General features: G+C 33.8%; 3 protein-coding genes, 1 long non-coding RNA gene and 1 other non-coding gene across 9 annotated transcripts; 2 read left to right on the forward strand and 3 right to left on the reverse strand.

Annotated features, from left to right (window-relative positions):
* Positions 1-503: 503 nt before the first annotated feature.
* LOC125590807 lies at positions 504-610 on the forward strand. The gene has a single exon (XR_007326809.1). It is a non-coding gene; the product is annotated as a small nucleolar RNA R71 (small nucleolar RNA).
* Positions 611-6,149: 5,539 nt separating this feature from the next.
* On the forward strand, positions 6,150-9,048 carry LOC106409248 (transcription factor HHO1-like). Of its 2 annotated transcripts, none has more exons than XM_048762791.1 (5): positions 6,150-6,700; positions 6,944-7,239; positions 7,904-8,192; positions 8,290-8,363; positions 8,587-9,048. In XM_048762791.1, exons 1-5 carry the CDS (start codon positions 6,556-6,558, stop codon positions 8,911-8,913), a joined length of 1,131 nt encoding a protein of 376 aa, XP_048618748.1. In that variant the 5' UTR covers positions 6,150-6,555; the 3' UTR covers positions 8,914-9,048. The 2 variants fall into 2 exon arrangements, with proteins under 2 accessions (XP_048618748.1, XP_048618747.1); XM_048762790.1 differs by having other exon boundaries at positions 6,161-6,700; positions 8,287-8,363.
* Positions 9,049-14,274: 5,226 nt separating this feature from the next.
* LOC125590001 lies at positions 14,275-15,234 on the reverse strand. Its single transcript, XM_048762793.1, has one exon. It carries the CDS (start codon positions 15,232-15,234, stop codon positions 14,275-14,277), a length of 960 nt encoding a protein of 319 aa, XP_048618750.1.
* A 4,669-nt stretch (positions 15,235-19,903) lies between these two features.
* LOC106386968 lies at positions 19,904-23,235 on the reverse strand. 4 transcript variants are annotated; one of them, XR_007326198.1, is made up of 8 exons: positions 22,807-23,235; positions 22,584-22,684; positions 21,681-22,216; positions 21,288-21,535; positions 20,700-21,202; positions 20,488-20,604; positions 20,354-20,418; positions 19,904-20,244 (listed from the first exon to the last, which is right to left on the reverse strand). It is a non-coding gene; the product is annotated as an uncharacterized LOC106386968 (long non-coding RNA). The 4 variants fall into 4 exon arrangements; XR_007326200.1 differs by having other exon boundaries at positions 19,904-20,604; positions 21,681-21,744; positions 21,957-22,216; XR_007326197.1 differs by having other exon boundaries at positions 19,904-20,604.
* A 1,663-nt stretch (positions 23,236-24,898) lies between these two features.
* Positions 24,899-27,870, reverse strand: LOC125590002. Its single transcript, XM_048762794.1, has 3 exons — positions 27,114-27,870; positions 26,705-26,996; positions 24,899-26,601 (listed from the first exon to the last, which is right to left on the reverse strand). Exons 1-3 carry the CDS (start codon positions 27,288-27,290, stop codon positions 26,525-26,527), a joined length of 546 nt encoding a protein of 181 aa, XP_048618751.1. The 5' UTR covers positions 27,291-27,870; the 3' UTR covers positions 24,899-26,524.
* Between the last annotated feature and the right edge of the window lie 65 nt (positions 27,871-27,935).

Raw genomic sequence — 27,935 nt, forward strand, 5'->3', positions numbered from 1 at the left:
GAGGAGGGTTTTGCTGAGGCTGATAGTTGCCTTGCTGGTTGTTCCTAGGCTGATAACCACTCTGTTGGTTGTTAGGATAGGATTTTTATTGGTAGTTGTTGTACTGAAAGTGGGGCTCTTTCTTGTACCAACTACCATTGTTGTTGATGAAACACAGCTCTTCTTGACCTTCCAAACGCTCAACCTCATTGACCCCAGGTGGTGCATCTTGGTTTGGGTTACCAACAAAGTTCAGCTGCTCTTGGGTGGATTTATCAGCAATGAGTATGTCTATCTTATCCTGTAGAGCCTTTAACTCCTTCCTCGTCTGCTTGTCATCTGTTTTACTGCCTCTGTCGTGGTCTCCACTGTAGACTGCGTCACTCTTTACCATGTTGTGAACCAGCTCCTCTGCATCTTCCTCAGTTCTTCCCAAGAAGAACCCATTGCTAGCTGTATCCAATCTGGCTCTGTACTTAGGAAGAGCTCCCCTGTAGAATGTGCTCAGCAGGCTTTCCTTAGAGAAACCATGGTGAGGGCATTGAGCTTGGTAGCCCTTGAATCTCTCCCAGGCTTCACTGAATCCTTCCAAGCCCTTCTGTTGAAAGCTGGAGATCTCATTTCTCAGCTTAGCAGTTCTTGAAGTAGAGAAGAACTTCTCCAAGAATGCTTTCTTGCAGTCATCCCAAGTGGTGATAGAGTCGCTGGGTAGGGACTTCTCCCACTGACGCGCCTTATCCCCCAAAGAGAAAGGGAATAACTTCAGCTTTAAAGCATCCTCTGACACACCATTGGTTTTTGACAACCCACAGTAGCTGTCGAACCTGTCCAAGTGATCGAATGGGTTCTCCAAAGCCAAGCCATGATATTTGTTGTTCACGATCACATTGAGGAGTCCTGACTTGACCTCAAAGTTGTTGTCTGCCACAGCCGGTGCTCGGATTCCCAGTCTATGACCATGAATGTTGGGCCGGTCATAAGTACCAATGGGTCGAACTGCCCGCGGTTGGTGTTCTGCTCCTTGCGGTGGATCTACCATATCAATATCCAATCTCTGCAAGTGGGCTTGTTGTTCTTCTTCCCTTCTAGCTGTAGCACACTCCCTCCCTAAAGCTCTGATGTCTGCTACTATTGGAACTAGGTTTGATGGACCCCTGCTCCTCAAGTTCATACACCTGAAAGTTAAAGGTAGGTGAAGAAGAAGAATCAGTAACAAAACAAAATTAAAATGACTTAGTCTCAAGCAAGTGACTAAATCTCAATGTTCAAATCTACTCAGAATTTGGCAACGGCGCCAATTTGATATTATGAGTTTTCAAGGTTCCTAAGACAAATGTTGTAGTATAGTGATTATCGAACCAGTTCTGAGGGATATCAAAGCACCGAGAATGCAAGTACTCACTTAATCTAAGTGCAACCGATAATTCAAGAGGTTTCTAAACTAATGATTAATGATAAATGAAATGACTTTCTTTACTAAGGGAAAAGAGAACTCATGGGTATAGGGATTAGACCTTGGGTGATCAAGTTTCGAACTAAGGATGGTAAATGATCAATCAAACTATCAACCTTAAGCTTAGACACAATCTTAAACAAACTCTATGTCTAGATGAATGTTCATTTAATAACATATCTCAAACATCAAATGTCTTTGGTTGAATAATATGAAAGCAATCATTACTAACAGGTCTATTGACTATCTTAACACCTTTAACAACAAATGTCTTTGGTAAATATGTTAAAAGCTTAGGAGAGTTGTCTCAAACATTTCATCAAACACCTTGTGGGTGGGAAATGTCTAAAGATCAACTTTTGAGTGGCCAACTCATAAGATGCATTATGAATACTCTACTAGCAAGAAACAAGAATGATCTACACTAAAACATCCTAGAACTAACCTAATCACCCTTAATCTCCCTAACCCATGAATTCAAAAGGTGATTACTCACTACTCTTCATGATTCCTCTTAAACCCATATTGGATTTCAGATTAATCATGTAGAGAAATACATAAAATAGATTAGAAATCAACAGGATAACATATGATCAAATGAATCAAAGAGATGAACTTTTCCAAGAGGTTTTTGGTGGTTTCCTCCAAGATCAAGATAATCTGTCTGGTGGCTACAAAAGGTACTTAAAACATAGGTTTTGAAAAGTAAAAACGTGCATAATGAAATGACCAAAAGGCCCTTGAGTAAACTGAATTCGAGCAAACAATAGGCGCGCAGCGACCTCCAGTAGTCGCTCCGAGAGGTCGCTCCAGGCTTCGGGAGTGACCTGGAGGGGTCGCTGCGAGACGTCGCTCCGGGCCCGTTTTCGTGTCTCCGAGCGATGAAAACGCGAGCGACTTCTCTGCGTCGCTCTGGTAAGGTCGCTCTGGGCTTCGGGAGCGACCTGGAGTGGTCGCTCTGATAGGTCGCTCCGGGTCAGTTTTCGGCTTCCACCGGGATGAAATGGCGAGCGACTTCTCCGCATCGCTCTAGTAAGGTTGCTCTGATAAGGCAGGTCAGAGCGACTTGCTGGTGTCGCTCCGGGAAGTCGCTCCCAACGCTCTGCTCGTCCAATGATCATCTTTACACCTCTTTCGAGCTCCAAACACACCCAAATGTCTCCGAGAACTACATGTGGTACTCCAATACCTGATAAAGACTTATGTATGCAAAATGCAACCTAAACATGGCTAAATCCTAGTCTATATGATCAAAATGCACATGGGTGAATGAATAAAACAATGTAAATATGCAAGATATCAATCATGATTTTCTTCTGCAATGTAATATTTGTTTTGTTCTATTGTATTTAGAGAATGTAGAATATAAATATAAATTGACAGTAAGAAACATGTATTATATTTTGTTGTTCTATCATTTTATGGGATCATTAGTTTACATTTATTGATCAATACAAAACAATTACAAGCAATATTATATAAATACTATATTACTGAAAGTGGAGAATTGCCTAGAATGTGTTAAACACCATGTACTAGTAATACAAAAACTATACCATTTGGATAAACAATACAGTATAGTAAATGTAGTTTTAGAATTTGAAAAATGAACAACTCTGGCGACAATGTCATCAACTCCGGTGAAAAATTTACCAGCTCTGCTACTAATCATATCTCCTCCTTTTCCTAGTGATTCTTATCGTTCATGTTTTAAGAAGATGAACAATTCACATTACAATGTAACATTTAGTGTATTTTATTTTATGTAGCGACATATAATAGAAATGTTCTCCACTTTCTAGTTCTCTCCATCAATTTTAGTGATAACTCAACTAACTCTTCTATAAATTATCTTTTTTTCTCTTCTTCCTTTTCCTTTTTCTCATCTTATTCCTTTTCTTTCTTCGCTGACGACTCTACTAAATCTTCGTGCACGTCTTCCTTGGTGTCAACCTTCCAATTGTTCGAATCTATTTTTACGCGGCGAGTAAAATTAACTCCAGTAATTACAGAGGAATTTCTAAAGCAAAACGTTGAAAAATACGAAACTATAAAAATATATGAATATCTTATTTCATATTACATATTGTTCAAATATAGTATAGTATATTTATATATCGCATTTTGCAAACGTTCACGTGCAGAAATGAGAAAATGGTTCCTTTTCATGCTAAATTGTTACATCAAACCTTCTACTTTATTACATAGTTATTTGCTTAATATTTTCTCAATATGGTTATCCTACCAATTCACTCTTGTTTTAAATATTACTCCCTCTGTTTCATAATAGATGAAGTTTTGGTTCTTTGCATACATATTAAGAAATTACATTTTATAAACAAAAAATCTTTGAAATATAATTTAAAACTAATTTATTTAATTATAAACAAAAATAGTAAAAACAAAATTAACTACACAGTTTTTGATAAAGTTAAAGTTACCTAAATATGTGAAAACATCATCTATTGTGAAATAACAACAATCACCTAAAACATCATCTATATTGAAATGGAGGGAGTATTATTTTTTTTGGTAAAAAAAAAATTTTGGTAAAATTTTTAAATACTACTATTGTTTTGTTTATAATTGAATCTTTGGATGAGTTGTGTAATGTGGTGGTCGAATAAGATAATCTATTTCGATGCGACTTCCGTTATTTTTAAGTCTTCTACAACTTGGAACGTTAACAATGAAAAATTTTCTAAACCTTTTTTATTATACTTTTTTTTTCATCCAACTGAACGTGATTAACTAGAAAACATATGAAGCAAACCTGGAAACACAAACTTGGTGGACAAGCATTTGATGGAAGAAGCAAATGATTACGTTATATACTTGACAATAATCCAATTTATAAAACAAAGAACAAACTCTGAATATACAAAAAAAGGATGTCTGATGTATTTATCAGAGAAAGCAGTTTCATACGATTTAGGTTCTAGATCGTATATCACCAGTGCCTTTTGATAAATAATCATGGAACAACAAATTCTTCAAATTGAAATAGTCTTCAAATTCTTTAGGCTCCTTGCCACTCCCTCTATGTCTCTATCTTTCTCTTTTGTACTTGGCTTAGCTAATGTTTATGCTGACTGCATTGCTAAGTCTGCTCTCTTGTTCCTCTGTTCTACAGAAGGATTGTATAGACCCCTTTAATTAAGTAACGAATTTGATGTTGCCCAAAAAAAAAAGAATATTGAGGAAATGTGGAGGGAAAACTGATGTGTTTTCAAATAAATAAAGCCTAAGTTAAGGCCTATGTAAATTGGGTTATGGACTTCATAATAAACATTATGGTGTTATTTTGTTTAGTTGCGGTCGCTTAGGGTCTTGGCGGTCAATATGGCTTTTTGAGACTCCGAAGGGACAACTATAATCCAATGCTCATAATACACATCTCTGGACTATATATTATTTTTTGTAAAAATTCTCTGGATTATAATCCTCCATTTCTAACTGTAAGTAGTTTTAAATATTTAAGAAGCTGTAATTTGAAAAAAGAAATATCATTTAATCAATTAATTTAACCGATTATGAAAAACCTAACATTATTTCATTGGTCACACAGTATTCAATAAATGAAAAGATGCATTAAAATATGTAAACTAGTTATAATGTGAAACAAATTCTTTTTGCTAGAACTACTTATATTTAGAAGCGGAGAGAGTATTTGCCAACTAATTTATTAATTAAGCACACATTTCAATATAATCAAAATAGATAAGCTCATCAAGCACAAATCTCTATTTCCAGAGACGACCACTTTTTCGACACAGCTAGTTGAGCCCTTGATTTTAGTATCACATTTAACTTCATATAAATTTGAAAAATAAGATGGATATAACAACAGCCTAGCATATATATTTCTGTTTATCATATTATTATATGTCTTGAATTGGAAAAGTATTGGTTCGCCATTACACTGGAAAGAAACATTCGCATATTTTGTTTACTTGGTAATAGATGAAATCAAAATTAGCGGTCAAACACACAAGATATAGGCACTCCGGACGCGCAAAACAGAGTCACAGTTATCTGGATATACACATAAACACTAAAATATTTGTATTTAAAGATAAGGTTACAAAGAATTCAACAAAGCGTCAAGGTCCTATTGACATTTTATTTTTATCTCTTACAAATATACTGAGGTTTATCATGTACGGCCTTTTCTTCTGCCATGTTTCGGCCATCTACGAAGAGACATTTGGCTTTACATTTTGGGATATTACAAAAATATTTTTCAACGGATTTTGTATGGATGAAATTAGTGCTTATAAAACAAAATAGCTCATGCACGTTACTTGGGTGGGGGTTGCCGGCTGATTTAGGATTTGCATTTCAATTTTCTTGCTCACGTATTGAATTTAGAAACGACATAATATTTATCTAAGAAATCAAACTAAAACTGATTAGACTTGGTATCTGAAAATAATGTACGAGAATATACATTACAAGAGATTAGAGTTTATATGTGAAAATAATATACGAGAATATATACATTATAGTAATATATATGTTAAATAACATTTATTCGGTTTAGATCGAACAAAATATCACTACTGAAAACATACATCAATATCCGTATAGAAAAACATATTTATATCAAATCAAATAGTCTAATACCATCTTAAAATTCATTGGCTCAATTAAAATCCGTGAGCAAAATATATAAATAATACTCCATATATATGTGAAGTTCCTAACATAACAAACCAACCACCTACAAAGGCATTTTTACTAGATATAAGAATACACACTTGCTTGGATATACCCAAATGATCTTTAAACAATTCTACAAAAAAAACTTGGAATCATGACGACGAATATTCACTACTCCATATCCACACTACTACAACAAGACAAATCCTTCATATTATAATTTGTGAATTGTATATTAATTATACTATGAAATTGGGGGATCAAGTTATATACATAATTTATTAACAAAAGCTAAGATTCGACTTGCAATGCAACGACTCGACTTCTCTTTCAAGATAATGATCCTTGAGAGACCCTATAGAGCCATATATTTGTTCTCTTTATAAAGAGACACAACCCCATCCTCTTGTTTAAAGAGTACTGCACAGCTATCAAAAGGTGGATTAATCTGTAAAATCACCATGATTAAGAGCTTAAGCAATATGATGAAATATAACGAGAAACGTGAAAAATGTTGTGAGTACATCGAAGCTCTTGAAGAAGAACGCCGCAAGATCAATGTCTTCCAACGCGAGCTTCCACTTTGCTTAGAGCTTGTCACTCGAGGTATAATTCTATACATAGATACATATGCATCTACGTTTGTATATATAATATAACGTATTTTCGGATGTAGGTCGCAATATCTCGATCTGTTTGCAGATTAAAAATTCTAACAGAAAATTCCGATTTATGTATATTGACATCTACAATAAGTATGTATTAGATATTAAGACGGAGTTGTGTGTAAATATGTGGATTGGTGTTAGATCTAAAGATTCAAATTATTTATTGATTTTGGAATTTTAGCGATCGAGGCATATAAAAAGGAAATATCAGGGACTACGACAGATACCTTGTACGGACAACCAGAGTGCTCGGAGCAGACCACCGGAGAATGTGGACCCGTCTTGGATCTGTTCCTACCTGTCAAACAATCTTCAGCCTCCACAGATGAGGAAGAAGAAGAGGTTTATGAAGATGATGATGTTGAACACGAATCTCATGACACAGGCATAGATTTCGTTGATAAGAACATGAAATCTGAATGGCTCAAGTCTGTTCAGCTTTGGAACCAACCTGAGGCAGTTCCCGTTAGTAAATCGGTAAGATACTAACTAATAAAGGGCTTTGCATCTTGATATATTTTATTTGTTTATATATAATATATATATATATATATATATATATATATAATTTAACACCGATATTTTTTGAAATATAAACATAATCTTTGCGTTTTAAAAAATCGTGAAATTTCATTTTAATTTGTTTTGAGGATAAACAAGTATGAGAATAGAGACTATGGCCTCTATTGTTTCAATTGCAATTTAGGCGTTCATGTTAATATGAGTAAAAAAAGTTTTTGTAATATAAAACATTGTTCATTATAAAATAAGTTTACAAATAACTAAATAAATGCAAAACGCAGATATGGAGTTCTCTCCTTTTGGCTTTTACGTTCACATCTAAGAAAGATGCTAAAGATAAATACTCCATACGTTTCATTTTAATTGTCGTTTTAGCTTTATGCACACAAATTAAGAAAACATATGATTTTGTATATTTTCAAAACAAAAACACAATTATCTATACATCTAACCATATTTTAACCAATAAAAAAATAAAATGAAGAATCTTATTAATACATTTTTCATTGAAACTCTAAAACGACGCTTATTTTGAAACAAATTTTTTTCTCGTACAGCAACAATTAAATGAAACGGAGGGTGTAATAGTCTCAAGCTTATACTTGTCTTGCGTTTTCAGGAGCGCTCACAACAAGAAACACAAACGGTGGTAGAACCGATCAAAGAAAATGACAATGGAGCAGGGTCTCATCAGCCGCCATGCTATGAAATGAGCAACGAAAAAAATGACTATATTATATCTCTTGCGACTACTAGTAGCGGAAGCGGTCGACAAAAGACGGAGGCTGAGAGAGGCGGAAGCGGTGGCAGGAGCAGTCGGAGAGGGCAAAGAAAGCAGAGAAGGTGTTGGTCGCATGAGTTGCACAGACGCTTCTTGAACGCTCTTAAACAGCTTGGTGGTCCTCATGGTGCGTTTTTTGATTTCATTTGACATTTTTAATATCCATTTCTGATTAGGGTTCATGAAAGTCAATTAATTCGTACCGTAATGGGATTTTGCAGTAGCTACGCCGAAACAGATTAGAGAGCTTATGAAGGTTGACGGGTTAACAAATGATGAAGTCAAGAGTCATTTACAGGTTAGTAAAAGTAAAATTTAAAAATAGAATTTCCATAATTGGTAGAAAATTTAAATATGTTTCTATGCCAAATTAAGACACTCGCGCACGTGGATTTTGAATACTACAGTTAAAGTTTGTCGGTTTATATATCCTTTTTAAAAGCAACTGACTGAATTTATTTTCTTCAAAAAGTTTGCCTACATTTTTTTGTCTTTTATTTTTTTTCTTGGATAATAAATAGAAATACAGACTGCATACAAGACGACCTAGCCAAACAATTCCTAACAACAGAGACTCTCAAACTCAACATTTCGTGGTCGTCGGTGGAATTTGGGTCCCACAGGCTAACCACTCCAAGGCGAACGCAGTCGCATCACGTAAGACAACCACCGGGATTTACGGGCCTATGGTCAGCCCGTTACCGTCGGAGTGGCCGAGCCATTCAAATTTTGGTCGGGAGATTTCGGAAGAAAGATCAAGATGCTCTAACAAAGGAATTGTTCGGTGTAGCTCACCAGCAATGTCTTCTTCTACTCGTACAAAGACTAAAAATTCAAAATTGTCATAAGTCATTTTGATAATTATATATTAAAAGGATATAGGCATTGAAATGAAAGAGTTTATATATATATAGATGTTTGGAGCGACACTCTGTATACTATTATATTACATAGGCTAAATTTAACTTTGATTGTACTTTTTACATATGGTTATCCCTTTGTTTCGCAAAAAAAAAAACAAAAAAAATCAATTTGACACCTTTTACAAAATTTTAAATTATTATAATGTAATTATATTTTTATTAGTTACACATATTTGATCAATAGTATTTAAAATAAATAAACTATTTATAAGATCAATATATTTAAAATTAATATTAAGCTTGAGTTAAGTATAAAATGCATTTAGAATTTAAAATGATATTCTTTTCGTAATAAGAAAAAGTGTTAAAATGATATTTTTGGCGAAAAAAGAGAGAGTATTATATAAATCAAAGATGTATCCAACTATAGAATTTACAGCTGATATGTAAAAACTCTAAATAATTACGTTGATTAATTGGCACGGCGCATTACATTAAACGAATATATATTTTGACCACATCGTTTTGGACTAGTCTAAACATGCACAGATGGAATGCATTGAAACCGTTACATGAACTAGTAGTAAATAAAACGTCTTCTTCCAATTCGTTTTTAATCTTTTTAAATCTCTAAAAAGTCATGCATACAGAAGCGAAAGTATTGATATTAACATATTTTTAGAACTTCAGCCATCACAAATATAATATTTCTTGCCCTAAATATACGTATTGTCGGCCACGTTTATGTATACTAATCATATAGTTGTCACACAGATGACATTAGAGAAAACATACTATATCTTTGGAAAAAAGGAAAATCTAAAATATTTGTATGCTATACAAAAAGACCAGGAACTTGCGAGTCGGAAGACATTACATGGTTCATTCATGTGAAGAATATGCCGGAATCTGAAGAGCATAATCTAAATTTTCCTGTATATAAAATATAACTATAACTTTCCAGTTAAGACTTTATTCTCTTATTGCATTATTGATACAAATGTGCAGGTTGGCTCCTTTTTCGTTGAGTGTATCAGTCTTTTTTTTATAAGTTCATTCTTTATTTGTTGCCTTTCATTTTAGTATTAAAGTAATACTACAGTTTTGTAACTACTACGTAAAGCTTAACTCAAAATCAAGATTTAATCATGAAATTGTTATGAAATAACTTATAATTTATAGTATCGGGAAATTTAAATAAGAGTAGAATTCAATACCCGTAGAAAGCAAATAACACTTAAAATGAGAGAAAGAGTTTATTATAAGGAAGAAGAAGAAGATGTAATTGTGTACAAAAGAGTGAGATGAGTGATGGTATTTATAGTGAGCAACAATACATAAAATATCAAAGATGGTGCTTGATTTGGTAAATGAGTGGGTGATCATAGTGCTTGATGAGTAGATGATCATAGTGCTTGAGTTGGTAAAAGAGTGGAGGATCATTTCAAAGTTTATCTTATAACACTCCCCCTTGATCATCCATCTTGTATTAAGTTTCGTAACACTCTCCTTGGGGACCGGTGTCACTCTCCGCTCTCGCTTAACGTCTTTGTTGCCTCGTTAAAAACCTTTCTAGGAAAACCCAATGGGAAAAACCATAGTTAGGTAAAAAGAGTACAACTACGTAAGCTCCCCCTCGATTGAGCAGTCATAGATCCTTCTGATGACGCATTCCAATGTTATGGACATGTTTTCTGAATACCGAAGTAGGGAGTGATTTTGTGAAGAGGTCGGCTGCATTGTCGCATGATCGGACATATCTTACTTCAATCTCTTTCTTCTTCTCGAGCTCTTGAGTGTATGAGAAGAACTTTGGATGTATATGTTTTGTTCTATCACTTTTGATATATCCTTCCTTCGTTTGAGCAACACATGCTGCATTGTCTTCATATAGAATAGTTGGCCCCGTACTTTTGTCAATCCCACTACTTGAACAAATGTGTTGGCTTATTGATCTTAGCCATACACATTCTTTACTTGCTTCATGGAGTGCGATGATCTCAGCATGATTTGAAGAGGTAGCCACAAGCGTTTGTTTCTGAGAACGCCAAGATATAGCAGTGCCTCCGATCGTAAAAACATATCCTGTTTGCGATCGGGCTTTGTGTGGATCTGAAAGATATCCTGCATCTGCAAAACCAACCATTTGACCATTTGAATCTTTAGGGTAAAATAAGCCTAAATCAATAGTCCCTTGTAGGTAACGAAAGACATGTTTAATTCCATTCCAATGTCTTCGTGTTGGAGATGAGCTAAATCTTGCTAGAAGATTAACAGTGAATGATATATCAGGCCGTGTACAATTTGCAAGGTACATCAACGCTCCAATTGCACTTAGATATGGTACTTCCGGACCAAGTATCTCTTCTTTTTCCTCAGGTGGTCGAAATGGATCACTTTCAATGTTAAGTGATCTAACGACCATTGGGGTGCTAAGAGGAGTTGATTTATCCATGTTAAATCGTTTCAACACTCTTTTAGTGTATGTGGATTGATGCACAAATATACCATTTTGTGAATGTTCTATTTGTAGGCCAAGACAATACTGTGTCTGTCCAAGATCTTTCATCTCAAATTCTCCTTTGAGATAGTCTGATGCCTTTTGTATTTCTTTTTGAGTTCCAATAATATTTAGATCATCAACATATACCGCGATTATCACAAATCCGGATGTTGTTTTCTTGATGAAAACACATGGGCATATAGGATCATTCACATATCCTTCTTTTGTTAAATGTTCACTGAGACGATTGTACCACATACGTCCAGATTGTTTTAACCCATATAATGATCTTTGCAATTTTATTGCACATAACTCTTTAGGTTTGGAACTTAATGCTTCTGGCATTTTAAATCCATCAGGGATTTTCATGTAGATATCAGTATCTAATGATCCGTATAGATAAGCTGTAACAACATCCATGAGACGCATCTCAAGATTTTTATCAGCGGCTAGACTCATCAGGAATCTAAATGTGATCGCATCCATTACAGGAGAATATGTTTCCTCATAATCAATACCAGGTCTTTGAGAAAATCCTTGGGCTACAAGGCGAGCTTTATACCTTGTAATCTCATTTTTCTCATTTCGTTTTCGAACGAAAATCCATCTGTACCCAACTGGTCTCACATCTTCAGGTGTGAGTACAATAGATCCAAACACTTTTCGTTTGTTAAGCGAATCAAGTTCGATTTGTATTGCTTCTTTCCATTTATTCCAATCATGTCTCTTTTGACATTCATATATGGATTTCGGTTCTGGATCATCGGTATCTTCATTTACCTCACTTGACACGATATATGAGAAAGCATCATCAAGGTCATTTTGTTCATTTCTATTCCATATCCTTTTATTATGGATGTAATTAATAGAAATCTCATGATTATCTTTCGATTCATGATGCTCTGATTCATCAGAGTCCTTATCATTTATTTCTTCCAAAATATTTTCTGCTATTTTGGGTGCATCATATATTTCAGCTTTCTTCTGTTTCCTAGGATTCTTATCCTTAGAACCAGCAGGTCTACCACGCTTCAGGCGTGTTTTTGGCTCTCGTGTGTCATCCTCCTTTTCTTGTTCATTTGGCATTTTGATACGAGCAGGAGCATTTGCAGCTGGTATATGAGATTTAGTTACCGTCTTGGTATCTGCAAATGCATCAGGTAGCTGGTTAGCTATACTCTGTAAATGCATAATTCGTCGAACTTCTAGTTCTGACTCTTTAGAAGGAGGATCAAGATATAACAATGATGGTACACTCCATTTTATATCACTTCCAACATTTTTGTTTTCTCCCCCTAGAACTGGGAATACATTTTCGTCAAAATGACAATCAGCAAAACGTGCTGTAAAGACGTCACCAGTCTGTGGTTCTAGGTATCTTATAATTGATGGAGAATCACAACCAACATATATTCCCAACCTTCTTTGTGGTCCCATCTTTGTTCGTTGTGGTGGTGCTACAGGCACATATACCGCACAACCAAAGATTCTAAAGTGGGAAATGTTTGGTTCTCGACCAAACGCTAACTGTAGTGGAGAATACTTATGGTATGCACTCGGTCTGATCCGAATGAGTGCTTCTGCATGCAAAATGGCATGTCCCCATACAGAGGTTGGAAGTTTTGATCTCATGATCAATGGTCTTGCAATCAATTGCAGACGCTTAATTAAAGATTCAGCCAAACCATTTTGCGTATGAACATGAGCAACCGAATGTTCAACTTCAATTCCCATTACCATACAATAGTCATTGAATGCTTGGGATGTGAATTCACCAGCGTTGTCTAGTCTAACTCTTTTAATAGTATAATCAGGAAACTGTGCTCGCAGTTTGATTATCTGAGTTAGAAATCTCGCAAATGCCACATTTCGAGATGATAATAGACAAACGTGTGACCATCTACTGGATGCGTCAATTAATACCATAAAATAGTGGAATGGTCCACATGGTGGATGTATCGGTCCACATATATCACCTTGAATTCTTTCAAGGAACTTTGGTGATTCTTTATCGATTTTGGTTGGCGATGGCCTTACGATCAATTTTCCTAGAGAACATGCAACACATGTCATTTTATTCCCTTGAGAAATCTCCTGGATTTTCAATGGATGACCATGTGAACTTTCTATGATTTTACGCATCATTGTAGTGCCTGGGTGGCCAAGGCGATCATGCCATAACGTGAACTCTTCTGGGTTCCGTTTTACTACAAGATTTGATTCGATCTCATCGATATAAGTATGATGTAATCCCGAAGGAAGTTCTGGAAACTTTTCCAATATGTGTTTTCTGCCACATTTTTCAGAAATTACATACATGTATTTCTTTCCATCCTCAGTTGCAGACTGAGTATCATATCCGTGAAGATATATGTCTTTAAAACTCAACAAATTCCTTTTAGAACTCGGAGAGTATAAAGCATTATTTATGGAAAATTTTGTTCCATTCGGCAAAGTAAAGTTTGCTTTACCAGTTCCTTCAATCACGTCTGCAGGACCTGATATTGTATTGACGACAATTCTTGTCGGTTTTATATCAGAGAAATATCTCTTTTGTCTCAGAATAGTGTGCGTTGTTCCACTATCTGGTATGCATATTTCACGAATCCGTTTCTTGGATTTTGCTCCATTAGTATTTTGATCCATTTCTGAAATTATCATAAACATTAAATAAAAGTGAAACGTGAAATTTATTCATTGATTATATAAAGAAAACACACAATAATTATACAAATATTGTTGTTAAAACAACATTATTCTTTGAAAACATAATTATTATACATTACAAATGAGGACTATTCAGCAGTCTTATTAGAAACATTTCCGTACTCTTCAAGAGTATTCTAGTCCAGCTCATTTGCGAAATCAGAGGATTCAAGGTATGAGGTCCCTTCAACGTTTTCCGTGAGGTTCACCTCTTTAGCCTTTCCTTTTATGGATTCTTGATATAACTTGCACAAATGTGGGGGAGTACGACAGGTACGGGACCAATGTCCTTTACATCCACATCTGTAACATACAGTCTCACTTTTCTTTGTGGTATCCTCTTCGGTTTCTTTGCCTTTATGAGGTTGTTCAGATCTAACCCATTTGTTAGATCTAATACTTTTAGGATAGTAAGGCTTTCCACGTTTGTTGTTGAAACGCCGACCACGACCTCGATTGGTATGGTTTCTCCTTCCCGAATATTCTACCGCCGTAGCATTCACTTCGGGAAATGCCTTGGCTCCCGTGGGTCGGGAATTATGGTTTTTGATTAGTAACTCATCGTTCTTTTCAGCCAACATGAGTGTTACCATCAATTCAGAAAATTTGGTGTACCCACATTTTCTGTAAATTCGGGATAAGACGTTGTGTTCTTTGTGGAAGGTATTGTATGTCTTGTCAAGCATTTCTGCTTCGGTGACAGGGTTACCACAATATTTTAATTGTGCAACTATCCTCAAGATAGTGGAATTGTAATCTCTAACCCTTTGGAAATCCTGAAACCTCAGGGTTTTCCACTCTTCAAGAGCGTGAGGGAGATTGATTTCCTTTTGATTATCGAATCTGTCTTTCAAGGCTTGCCATAGTACAGCTGGGTCCTCAACGTCTCCATAGTCGTGAGTTAGATTCTCATCTAAGTGCTTCTTCAGGAAGATTATCGCCTCGGCTATATGCTCGGGTGGCGATTTGTTACCGACTTTTATAGCTTCAGATATCTTTTTTATTACAAGATAAGGTTTCACATTTGTGACCCATCTGACATAGTTTTCGCCGGTTACTTTTAGAGCCGGGAACTGGAGTTTCTCGATGTTTGCCATTTGTATTTCTAAAACACAAAATAGTAATTTTATTAGAACTTCATAATTTAAAAACCGTTTACATTAATCATACAAGCAATTACAAGGAGAAGCGATGTAAATAAAATTAAACCGATATTCATCTTAAATTCACTCGGAGTAAATTCTCCAACGAATGAACCATAAATAGAAACACAAATAAAAATGGCACATAAAAACAAAAGTGCGCGAATCATCTTTCTTGAAATGAAAAATGAGCGATTTGAAATTTTTGAGAGAAGATGAAATGTTTTGGATGATGAAATGGAGTGAAAATGAGTTGTATTTATAGATGAAAATTACTGTTCATGACCGTTGGAGAAAGGGGAAATTTTTGAAAAATTTTCTTTGTGACCGTTGGGGTTAAATCGAGTGCACCAAAAATTAGTCTGAAAATATCGTATTAAATGGTCAATCAAATCTATAAAATTTCATAAAAGTGAAAAATTATGACAATGAAATATTTATGTTATATGACAACAAATCATGCGACGGCTCAGCCGATCAATGCAGAATAATAAATAAATTATACGGCGGCTCGGCCGACCAATTAATAATAAACAGAATATAAGGCGGCTCAGCCGACCAATAAATAATAAACAGGATATAAGGCGGCTCGGCCGACCAATAAATAATAAACAGGATATAAGGCGGCTCGGCCGACCAATAAATAATAAACAGGATATAAGGCGGCTCGGCCGACCAATAAATAAATTAAATTACTAGTAAATAATATAGGCGGTATTCCGGCCATTATAACATGATATAAATAATAGTAGAGGCGGTATACCGACCATTATAACAGGGTATAAATGATACAAATAAATTTTACCAAATCGCAGAGTGATCGTGCTGATAACGTGTTATGAAATAACTTATAATTTATAGTATCGGGAAATTTAAATAAGAGTAGAATTCAATACCCGTAGGAAGCAAATAACACTTAATATGAGAGAAAGAGTTTATTATAAGGAAGAAGAAGAAGATGTAATTGTGTACAAAAGAGTGAGATGAGTGATGGTATTTATAGTGAGCAACAATACATAAAATATCAAAGATGGTGCTTGATTTGGTAAATGAGTGGGTAATCATAGTGCTTGATGAGTAGATGATCATAGTGCTTGATGAGTAGATGATCATAGTGCTTGAGTTGGTAAAGGAGTGGAGGATCATTTCAAAGTTTATCTTATAACAGAAATGAATTTATACACCTTTAAACACTTACAAATTTTTTGAAACCCACTATTATAATTAGAAATGTAGAATAGTTGCTAAGCTTACGTCAAAGCTCAAATATATGCCTCTATATTAATATTATTTTATTTTGCATCAATTTGATGAAATGTTTAAAATTGGAAGATAATTTCATTTGTAAAGCTAATTACAGTGAAAATGTTAAAAAAAAATTTTAACAGTTGAATGTTACAATGAATATATTAAAAATAAAATTATACTATGAAAATATGATGTCAAATTTTAATAGGAAAACCATGGGGAACTTGAATCTAGAGAAGAGCTTATTGATTTTGACCAAAAAAAAAGAAAGAGAAGAGCTATTGACGTTTTCGAAATGACGGTTCGATCTATTTCAAATCTTAATATTATAACAATATCTAAGATTCTATAGATATGTGTATATATTATTAAATTCAACTAGAGTCTTTCTCCGCGCGATGCGCGGAAAAGTATGTTGATACTCGATTTTTGATTATAAGTTCGAATGTTTTTGTTTGGAATGGAAGCATTGTATTTTTCAAAATATTTTGAAAATTGGTGAATATCGAGTTTATGCAATTGTTTTAAAAAAAAGAGTAGCTAAGTAATCATAAATAATGTAAGAAAGAGATCAAGTCTTTTGAAAATCAGAAGCTGCGCTATGGACCATAAGAAAAAAATAACCTGAACTTGGTTAAAAATAAGTTAGTAAACTTAAATTTAAGTAAATACCAAGCTATGGTTATTTATATAAAAAGATCCATACCTGGCATAGCTTGGTAAAAATTCTGTGTAAGTCCTTCTTTATTTAATTGTATCATCGTATGGTTGATATGTTGGGCGTTGTAAATCTGTGAATAGAATATTTTATCAGAAGACTTTTGAAAAATGGTGGAAGTGAAAACTACTAATTTTAATTAAAAATACTTTTTTTGGGGGGGGGGGGGGGGGGGGGGGGGGGGGGGGGGGGGGGGGGTGGGGGGGGGAAGGCCTTTGAATATTTCTTTGTAGACTATGTTCTTCGCTTTTCAGCTGGTGGGAATCTTCGCTTTTGATGATTGTTAATCCTGCTTTGCTTGTGACACGTGAGAGGACCACATAAAGTTGACCACGAGCGAAGACCGGTTTAGGCAGATATAAGATGACATCTTTTAAACTTTGGCCTTGGCTTTTGTTGATTGCATTGCATAACACAATCTGATAGGGAATTGCCGCCGACGTAATATGAACGTAACTTTGTTTCATCATACAAAAGAACAATCCTTGGGATCAAGACTTCTTCTCCAATGTGTGAGCCAGTGATAATTTTGCCCTTGATAAGCGGTCGCCAATGTGGGTTAGGATCATACGGGTACCATTGCATAATCATTTTTTTTATTTATGTTTCGCAGAAGCATAACTGAGGCACCAACTTTCATAGTTAGTTTGTGCGAAGACAACCCTGAGAATTCCAATGAATTGAGATACTCAAAGGCATATAATGTATCATTTTGATCTGATGTAGTGTCCGATATCTCAAAGCTGTCTGAGCTGAAGTAATCTCGTGACACCCCGTCGGTCTGTGAGATTGTATAAGCATTGATTTCATCGATGGTTTCATTACGGGGTGTGAGTATAGCTTTATCAGTGTAGGAGGTCTGGGAATTTGTCAGTTTGTTGACTTCTCCATATGCGGTATCAACAACTTCTTTTAATGGGTCAACATAACTCACGAATCAATGATTTATCGACAGTTATCATTTGTTCATGGTAGTCTTCACGCTCATATCGCGATTCTAATTGTGGATGATCTTCCCCAACCTAAAGGAGCCAATCGAAGAACTTTTTTCCTTCCTGATTGACTCTCATACTTGTGTTGATTGTTTTTAAAATATATATATATATATATATATATATAAGTTTCATTGTGTTAATTAACATATTCTTTTCTAAGTTTACAAATAATATTTTTTTATTTGTAAAAGTTGAAAACCAGCCTAATTTATTTTAGTATTTTATAAAACTATGATATTATTTACACTAAATATTTCTTTACAAACTATTATGTAAATAAAAATATACAAACGCATTTTCTCTTACTACGGGTGTGAAATAAATTATACAAATTACTTAATATGTTTAACTTATTCTTAACTGAAATTAATATTAATATTTATATTTTTTACTAAAACAATTTATATATTTATTTGACTATTCATTTTAAAAATCGTACTTATTAATCATTAAAAGTTTTATAGGAGATTATTATTTTGTTTTTTTAATGTTTGTTTTAGTTTGACTATAGATAGTTAGAATTAGTTTTAAAACATTGCTCGATGAGTTTTATGATGTTATAAGTAATAAGTTGCAAAGTTTGATCAATTCTTGAAAATACATAAAAATATATAGAAAGAGGAAGGTGAATGTAAGTTCTTGATCACATTACTGTGCTGTCAAAAAAAAAACAAAAAAAAAAAAAAAAAAAAAGATCACATTACTGCATGATTTGAATACATTAGATTGAATGACTTCAATCTGCTAATGGGATATTTGCTGCAGAAGAAAAGGGAATGGATACCACATGAAGAGCGTGAACGACTTCACTTTCTCCTTGCTGATAATAATAATAATATAGATTATCATAATTATTTTGCTATAAAATTTAAATTTAAGTCTTGACAATATTAAAAATATAAACATATTAGTATAATCAAATGTTTTAATTTTTATTTGTTAAAATATGTCTAAATAAATATTTATAATTTTAAATTACAATTTTTATGTACAATGGTTTATTTAATATATATATGGACCATTTGATGTTTTTAATACATTCAGTTCAAATAATAGGAGTAAGAGATGTGAGAAATTTTATAAATATTAAATGATTGTTAGGATCTGTAAATTTATGTTGTTTCATATGATGACGTCCCTTCATGAAAACAAAATTCTGCAAAAATATGTAAATTATTATATGAAATTTTCATGTAGAATGCTAATTTTAAATGTCATTTTGAAATGTAATAATGCTTAACTTTAATTATATTTTTCGTTAGTTTCAGTTGAAAATAGGTAGAAGTTGAAACTGTATGATAAATGAAAATTTTCAATTATTTATAAGTGAAATATTTAAAACCGGATCTAAAAGGGATTAGGACTTACCCAAAATTATATTCTGCACATATTCAACTTGGAACTGAATTTTTTATTAATTATTGTATTTATTTATTTATCAAATATTAATTTATTGAGTTTCTAGTACATGTGTAAATTATTTACTTTTTATTAATTTTTGTTGATATAATGAATTTCCACGTAATCGACTTAAGCAAAAACTTGATTGAATGTACTATCAAATTTGGGCTATGTGTGAAAGAGATTCTGTTAAAATGAATTAAACCAAAAATATATTTATTTATTTCGAATGAAAACAAAGCTATCTTACTGAGTTAACAACAATCTGAAAATTCATTTCAATATATGAATGGAGCAACCACATTAGTATCGCTGCAATACAACCCGTTTTGTTATTATAACATTCATACTCAAGAAGCTCTCTCACACCTAAAAACAGTTACTTGTTTGTGATCTTCTAAACTTATTGTCTCACCAAGTATGATATGTATTGAATCTGGGATGTTCCATAGGCTTGCCCCTTGGTGCGTACTCTGAAGTTTGATCAGTCAGACATCCACTAAGCTAAAGATTTTCTCCAAACGCATGTAAAAGAATCCTTCGGATATTCCCGCTTCTCTATTATCCGTCCATGTTTCTTGCCTTAGAATATTGATCATGGCTCTGCACAGACATCTTTCAGTCTATCTAACAAAACCCATCCAAAATACTCCCATATACACTCACCAGTCGTTTGTTAGAGGTGTTGTTTCAAGTACAAAAGAGAGCATACCTGATAATCATAAAGACCTGTTCGCCTCTCATTTTCAGACACATTAGCTCTGCAGAAAAAATACACTGAACGAAGTGGCTTAAATTCAAATTCAAAAATAGGATGTTATCCAACGGTGAGACTGATCCACTCACAGTGAGTTTGTTCTCCAGCGAGCCGGAGAAGGCATCAACGCAAACCTGGAGGAACAGATTGACCGGTATGTTCATTAACGCTGCAAGCCAGCTTTGATGTTAGCTGCGTAAAGATCCCTGCGTTTACATCAAAACATTACATTGTTTGCTGTGACTAAGGTAACAGAGTAAACGTGTAAAATACTCTGGTGTTTTGGAGAAAACAAACTTACATGGAGCCCTTAATTGCATCTATGGCAGCTTGTGCTGAGAGGAAACCTTCAACGTCCACTTTTCCTTGTAGGTTACTAATATATGCATATTTTATTTAAATCAATCCAAATATATGGGTAAAAAACTTTATTTGAGGATGTACTATATATATGAATGCCTAAGAGTATAATGTACAAAGGTGAAACTTGCCTTGACATTGAAGGAGTAGAGGACTGTTTGCTCCATGGTAGTCATGTAAGTGTGAAGAATAGAGAGATGAAGATCCTCCAAAAAAGCAATAGTCTTAATAAGTTGTCCTGGTCTTCTTCTTGAAAGTTTCTTGATCATGGCATCAAACTCTAGCAGCTTCACCTCCACATCAGCCAAGCACGACTCGTTCTCAGCTGTTTCTTCCCGGAGCCCTCCTCCTCCTCCTATACGACTCATGTGACTCTAGGCATTGTAGAAGTTGCTCAAGCTCTCTTACAAACTCTATTCCACCTATGATCGACGCTTGATCTCTCTGTTATATACATGCATATTAAAAAAATATTTTAAAATAATGAATACAATCACGAAATGAAGATGTATATGTGTTATCATGATACCCATTGAACGTAGGATCCAGACAAAAGAGACTTGAGGTTACGAAGATGCTCGTTCATTTGCTTCCTATTCCTAGCGACCGCAATATGTCTCATTCGTTAGTTTTCTACTTCTTCGCTTGTCTTGCTTGTTTTTGCTCTTCACCTCCTTTGTCATATCATTCTTGTTCTCACTATCTCCTTCTTCTCCTCCAGTAAACCGACTTGTTATTGTCGTTAACGTCTAAGGATTCACCTAAAAAATTTGGTGCCTGAAAGAAAATAAAGGTGAAGAAATAATTATTAAGATAATATAGGTCAATTGACTTGGAATCAAAATTTTCACCCTGCAAGTTGACATGGTTTCATACTAATGTGATACATTAAGACATAGTTTATGGTTTTAATGATTGTTACCTGATCCATCAGGCATTATACCAAAAGGACAGGCACGGAGGAACTATTCAGTTAGCCCATGCTCCTGCACAAATTTATCAATCAACTCATATCTAGAAGGATATATGAGAAAAGAAGTTTCTGGTGTTATTAGGAGTTGTGAGGATGATGTTTATTAAGAAATAAACTATATAAGCCTTTACATATAAATTACAAAATACCTTGATTCTCATCCAAGATTCCGGTGTGGATCGATTTATCAATGACATATTTGCAAAAAAAAAATAATAGGGTTACCTGGAAGATGGGTGTTGGTGTTTGCTAGACCAAGCAACTCATCTTTGCAGAACCTGAAACGTTCTTGAGGAATTGGTGAACCTGGGTCAGTTAAGTCTTTCAAACCCGTCTCAATATTGAACCGGATCGACACAGGAGAGTCGGACAGCTTGAAGTCCGGACAGCTCAAAGCCGCTAACAGAGTACACTTAACCAACAGTGAAAAGATGTCTGAATGTGTTTAAGCGGTAGACGTTCACGGTGGCTTAGGTGAGAGTGGCCTGCAAAGCATGAAAAATTGGAAACATAAACAAATGAAATAAATATTGCAATCATTAAAAATAAACTAAAGCGCTTGTTAACTTTTTCATAATCAAAAGACATAAGCATATGGATGTCTCTACACGGACTATTTGAATTTTAGGTATGAATAAAATATACGAAAAAAGTAAAAAAGAATCAACAATCACAACAATGATCATATCCCAAATATTTGAAGATAACAAAAACTTATGGAGAATAACGAAGACATGAATGTATTGATCTCCGGTGAAGAACTATTAGGTTTGAAAGTTTCATAACCAAAACACAACAACGCGAGAAAGGATTAAAAAACAAAACAAAACTACATAGTCAAGCCGGATTTACCTTGGCGTCCATGAAGAGAATGTTGACCCTCTCTGTCGCGCTTAACATTCCTATCTTCCCAGAACCTAAGCAAACGGACCTGGGCGGTGGAGGTGCAGCGGCTAGCTTTCAAATCGGCGAGAAAGACGGAGGAATTAGCCATTATCGACTTTGATTTCTTAGAAAACAGTTTATGGGAATGTAGTAGGATTGTGAGAATGATGTTTCTGGGAAGAGCACATACCTTTTTGTAGGAGGAGCTTCACCGCTTGTAAGAGAGATGAGAGTATTGAGTGAGAAATCGTTGAGCTTCATCGTGGAGGATGGATTTAAAAAGGGCTTTAAGAGTAAGAATCTGTAACAGGTAGATTGCTGGATCCGTAGGAAGAAGATGAAGCATCTCGATCAAAACCCTAGGGTATGATATTGCAACGGCGGAGAAGAGAATGAGATGAAACCATAGAATTAAAAACTCTGCGTTTCAGGCATACGTCTTACTCTGCTTTTTAAAGATTGGGCTTTATAAACCAAAACAATAACAAAGAATGTAGCCCAAACGGAAACAGAATAAATGAAACGCGGTAAAGTGAACAGATGTCACATAATGATTGGCTGATTTAATTGTCCTACGTGGACAGCTTCTCTGATGCTCATATAACCCTTTTAGTATAGGTTAGATATTTTGTTGATAGATCAAAAAGTACAGGATTCTGATTAGGGTTTCCTCAAGATATGATTATTAATAGGTCAGGGATGGGTAAGCTAATCAAAGCAGGTTTTTATGCGACCTTTCGCAGTTACTAAAAGCCTAAACAGCTCTTGATGCTAACTTTAGGACGATATCAAAACATGAAGAATAAAAGCAACAAATGCTTTTCTTGGTCTACTTCTCGTAATATACTAATGCTATATTCATATGGAATATTCGACTAGACGTAATTAGTAATTGTATAACGTTAGTTCATTCTATGTTTGTCACATTCACTTATAAACATAATAGTTGATGTGAACATTATTTAAAGTGATAAAAACATTATTTAAAGTTTGTGCTAATCTTGTTTTAAGCTTCTCTAAATGAGATTATGATCTATCAAACCAAGTTTGACAATGAGATATAGTCTTATATGAGTAAATTAATAAATCAGTCTTTCAAAAATTCTTTCTTCCATCCACGATGATGAGGCCCACAGTCCAAACCAGTCGAAATGGGAACATATGTTTCTCAATATTACATGATTTCTATTAAAAGTTACACGATTAAGTTTAAATTAAATTAATATGAACTGCCCCACAGCTGCACATAATATATAACAATTAATATTCTAATATATTTATGAGAAATTGATTGAAATACATTAAACTGGATACCACTTTCAAAAATACAATTAATAGAAAATATCCAAACGTTTAGATTTAGCCATTTAAAGTTTAATGGTTATTGTTTAGGGTTTAATATTTAAGGGTAGAGCGAGGCTTATAAATATCTATAAATAATTTCTAATATTGATAAATGATTTAATAAGGTTAATTTTATTTTTTCATAATAAATTTAAAGTATTTATAAACTGGTTATCATTTAAAATAATTTTAAAATCAATATCAAATTTGAGATAAAGTTAGAATCCTTCATATATTTATTTACTATTTCTTTATTTTTAAATAATGCATGTTTTATGCTTCACATATTAAAATAATCATAAATATATTATTTTATGTGTTTAGCTATTTTCATAAATTTAATTCAACAATATTTGAATAAGTGTTATTTTTGGAAATTTATAATATATCATTGCTAACTAATAAAATTTACATACAAATATATATATATATATATATATATATACACATAATTTGAAGTAAATTTTTATTTTAGAATATTTATCTGTGTAAAACAAAGAGAATATTTTCTAGTGCCCATAACATATTTTCACATAGAATAAAAAATACTCTCTCTATTTAGTTTTTAGCCAATAAAATTTCAATAAAAACATAATTTTTTTAGCCCATAACTTATTTTTAAACAAATTTTTATTTAAAACATGAATCTTTTTAAAACGAAAGAATTATCTTTGTTTAATAATAATAATTTTTTTTAAAAAAATTAGCGGTTTCCCGCACCCATAGAGAAGTGTAGATTAATTTTAAAAGAGTGGCGCGGTCCATATATGGACTCTCAAATAAATATTATTATTTAGTTAATTTTTTTTATACCTATGAAGATCCTAAAAACTTTCTACGGCCAAAAATTAATCCCATGAAATTTTGCATTTTGGTACGCAATTAATACATCTAAATTATATACTTAAGTGACCAAAATGAATCGAACTCAAGATAAAAGTTTCAGCTGGAATTATTTTACTATAGGTCAAGACGACTTAATTAATATTCATTTATTCAGTTAAAACTTAATTTTGGAATTTATTGTTACGAAAGCTCGTTATCTCATCGTTGAGTGTTGTTAACATTTGCACGCAATTTGGGTTAGTGACCGAAAAATTGAGCCGAATTCAGATAAACTACAAATTCTTTATAATTTAAAAATGTTAGGAAACTATTTCATTTTTTGCCGACAACTTTGGACTATATTAAAAGTCGTTGATGTTATTAGATGGAAACAAAATCCAAAATTTTTTTGAGTATGGTTCTTATTGGTGCCTCGTGGGAAATATTCCAAGTGTTGTATCCTTTGATTACATCCTTTATCATGGAAGTAGTACGAAAACATCTTAACCAAAATAAAAGGTACAGAAGCATCTTCTGTTTTTGCTAAAATATTTATTTATATTGCTAAAATGTTATTAATTAAAACGCATATTCTTGCTGTCAGATCTGATTGTAATGCAGTACAGCGAAACATGGTGTTGTATAAATAATTCCATTAGAAAATCTGAAGAGTATCTTTGGAATAAGGAAAAAAGAAAATTATAAAATAATAAAACAGAGGGAGTATAAATTTATACATTAATTATTATGACTAATTTTTTTCGTAGAAAACAAAAATCTCAATGCACACTTCGCTCAATTTTTTTTTTTGTTCACTAGTATTTGAATAAGAAAACAGGCGCCAAAAAAATGAAGAACCCGTAAAAACGCAAGGGATTAGCTTGGTTTCTTATAAGAATTCAAAGTTAAGTTCTTTCATCTATTTGGTGTCAATATAAGGGATTAGCTTTACAATTTTATCACCTTGAAGAGTAGGCAAGTCAGCTTCTAAAAGGATACACTGAAGCATCATGGATTCATTTTAACTCTCGTACTTGTTCATCATTGTAATCACCTGCTCTCTCTCCTTCTTGAAGATCGATTCCACGTGTCACTCCGGCACTGAGTCGTAAGTTTTGCTCTGGCCAACGAACGGCGCAAGACTCCAATGGCTTCTTCTCCTAATTCCCCTTCCGATTCCAAGTTTTCAGCTAAGTGTTTTCCACTCTTTAGCTCGTGCAAAGCTCCCAATGTCGACACATAATCCTGTTTTTATCAAAATCATGAGAAACTCTAATTCAAGATCCTACGCAAGCTCTTCGAGATTATGCGAGGAATAAGGACTTACCAAAAATTGTGTTGAGAGTTGTTTAACTTGGGTGTTAGTTTTGGATAAGAGAGAAGCATTGGCTTCAGCAACAAATTGTGTGACACCGTAATGGAGCTTTGCCACTAGACTTGCACTTGTCCCCTTCTCTTTGGCCTTATTTGCCGTCACAGCCTATTATGTAAGGGACAAAGCCCTAAAAAACCTAAAGGTACTTATCAACATCCGTGTGTGAAAAAATGCTAGTTTGTTCATGTAGCAATCACAAAAATATTTGGTTATAGCCAAAACTGACAATGTTGGTTATAGCCTTTAGTCACAATCTACTGTAAGCAAAATGAGAAAACTGACCTGTCCTTCAGCTAAACAAATGAGCTTCAAAGAGGAGCAAACGGGAGAAGTTAACTCCGGAAACTTCTTGATATATGACCAATCAGTAATGACCAATCTTACATACATAGTCAAAAACACCAGCTGCTTCTCTATATGCCTTTCTGGATTCCACCATATCTGCTTTAAATCAACATAAACTAAGTTATAATAGAGAAAAGAAAACACATGGATAAGACCATGCCTAAAATATTTCTTTAGTACGAGAAAGAAAGATAATAACCTTTGGAGACTAACACCATTGCTTTCTCCGTGAGCTTTAGAGCGTAAATAAATAGTATCATATGAAGCTCAAACAACATATCTTTAGATTGGAAGAATGGTGTAGATTTAAGCTGAAATATACTCGCAAGGCTTAGACCATTTGAAGACTTGCAATCTAAGTTCAAACCACTGCTCCATCGTATCTTGAGATTTTTAGTGAAACGATTGCTGATTTCTAGATTACAAGGCTTATTCATGTGGTCTATCATATATCGGAGAAAAAGAAGGTACGCTTTAATTCTAACAAGATCCTGAAAAAAACAAAAAAAAAAAACAAGAATAACAATATTAAATAACCCTCTGACTTTGACTGAGAAAAAAAGAAACCCTAAAAAAGATGTTCATATGCTCTTTCAAAAAGATTTTACCTCTCTAACAATAGCCTCAACTCCATGGGAGCTTCTACTAATGGAATCTTCCACTTGTTTACGGCTCAAGCTTATGTTAAGCTCAGTTTTCGTTTCCTTTTCCATAAACTTGAACACATTCCCCAAAACAATCTGTTCAAAACCAAAGAAGGCTATGCTGTTAATTTTCTCAGACATCAATCAAAATCTAATACTACTAACAATGAAACATTCGATGACAAGGTAACCACTATACGAAATCGACTAATAATAACGAAGGAATTTGTGCAAGAGAAGTCATTACGAGGGGGTAGATAGAGTCAACGAAAAAAGTTTAGAATTGACTGTTTTCACAATCACATTGAGATTCTCTCGTCTTTGAACAAAGAACAATTTACATGCCAGGATCTAATCCTTGCATTCAGACTTGATATATAACAATATTTTTCAGTTATAACGAACATGTATGCCAACATGTTGGTCCGATTAGTTCCAACTGTATGAGACTGAACAACCATTCAAAGCGATGAGGAAACATGCATGTTCTGCGAAAAATGTTCAATAACTAAAAAGGATAACTTACAAAAAAACCAACCACAACATAACACAAGACAGTAGACAACTTAGGCAGTTTGCATGAAAAAATAAAAAAAAACAGAACACAAGAGTTCTCAGTTACTTACGTTACAAAGTCTTGAGAGTTTAGAATCTTGCATCAAATAGAAAACCAGGGACAGAGATTTAAAAGTTTTTTTTTAGCTCGACATCATCACATTATCCTATCAAATTTTTTAAAAAATTGTTTGGATTAATAAAATTGATTTATACGTTCGCACCAATTTA

This window comes from Brassica napus, chromosome C7, assembly GCF_020379485.1.
Source record: "Brassica napus cultivar Da-Ae chromosome C7, Da-Ae, whole genome shotgun sequence".
Classification (NCBI taxonomy): Eukaryota; Viridiplantae; Streptophyta; class Magnoliopsida; order Brassicales; family Brassicaceae; genus Brassica; species Brassica napus.

Bases quoted from the DNA above. Each gene is read 5' to 3' on its own strand.
- LOC106409248 (XM_048762790.1), top strand. From the start codon at position 6,556: ATGATTAAGAGCTTAAGCAATATGATGAAATATAACGAGAAACGTGAA. The intron at 7,240-7,903 runs GTAAGATACTAA...TTGCGTTTTCAG, and splicing joins CAGTTCCCGTTAGTAAATCG to GAGCGCTCACAACAAGAAAC. The intron at 8,364-8,586 runs GTTAGTAAAAGT...GATAATAAATAG, and splicing joins AAGTCAAGAGTCATTTACAG to AAATACAGACTGCATACAAG.
- LOC125590001 (XM_048762793.1), bottom strand. From the start codon at position 15,234: ATGGCAAACATCGAGAAACTCCAGTTCCCGGCTCTAAAAGTAACCGGC.
- LOC125590002 (XM_048762794.1), bottom strand. From the start codon at position 27,290: ATGTCTGAGAAAATTAACAGCATAGCCTTCTTTGGTTTTGAACAGATT. The intron at 26,997-27,113 runs GTAAAATCTTTT...TGTTTTTTTCAG, and splicing joins TTGAGGCTATTGTTAGAGAG to GATCTTGTTAGAATTAAAGC. The intron at 26,602-26,704 runs GTTATTATCTTT...GATTTAAAGCAG, and splicing joins AATGGTGTTAGTCTCCAAAG to ATATGGTGGAATCCAGAAAG.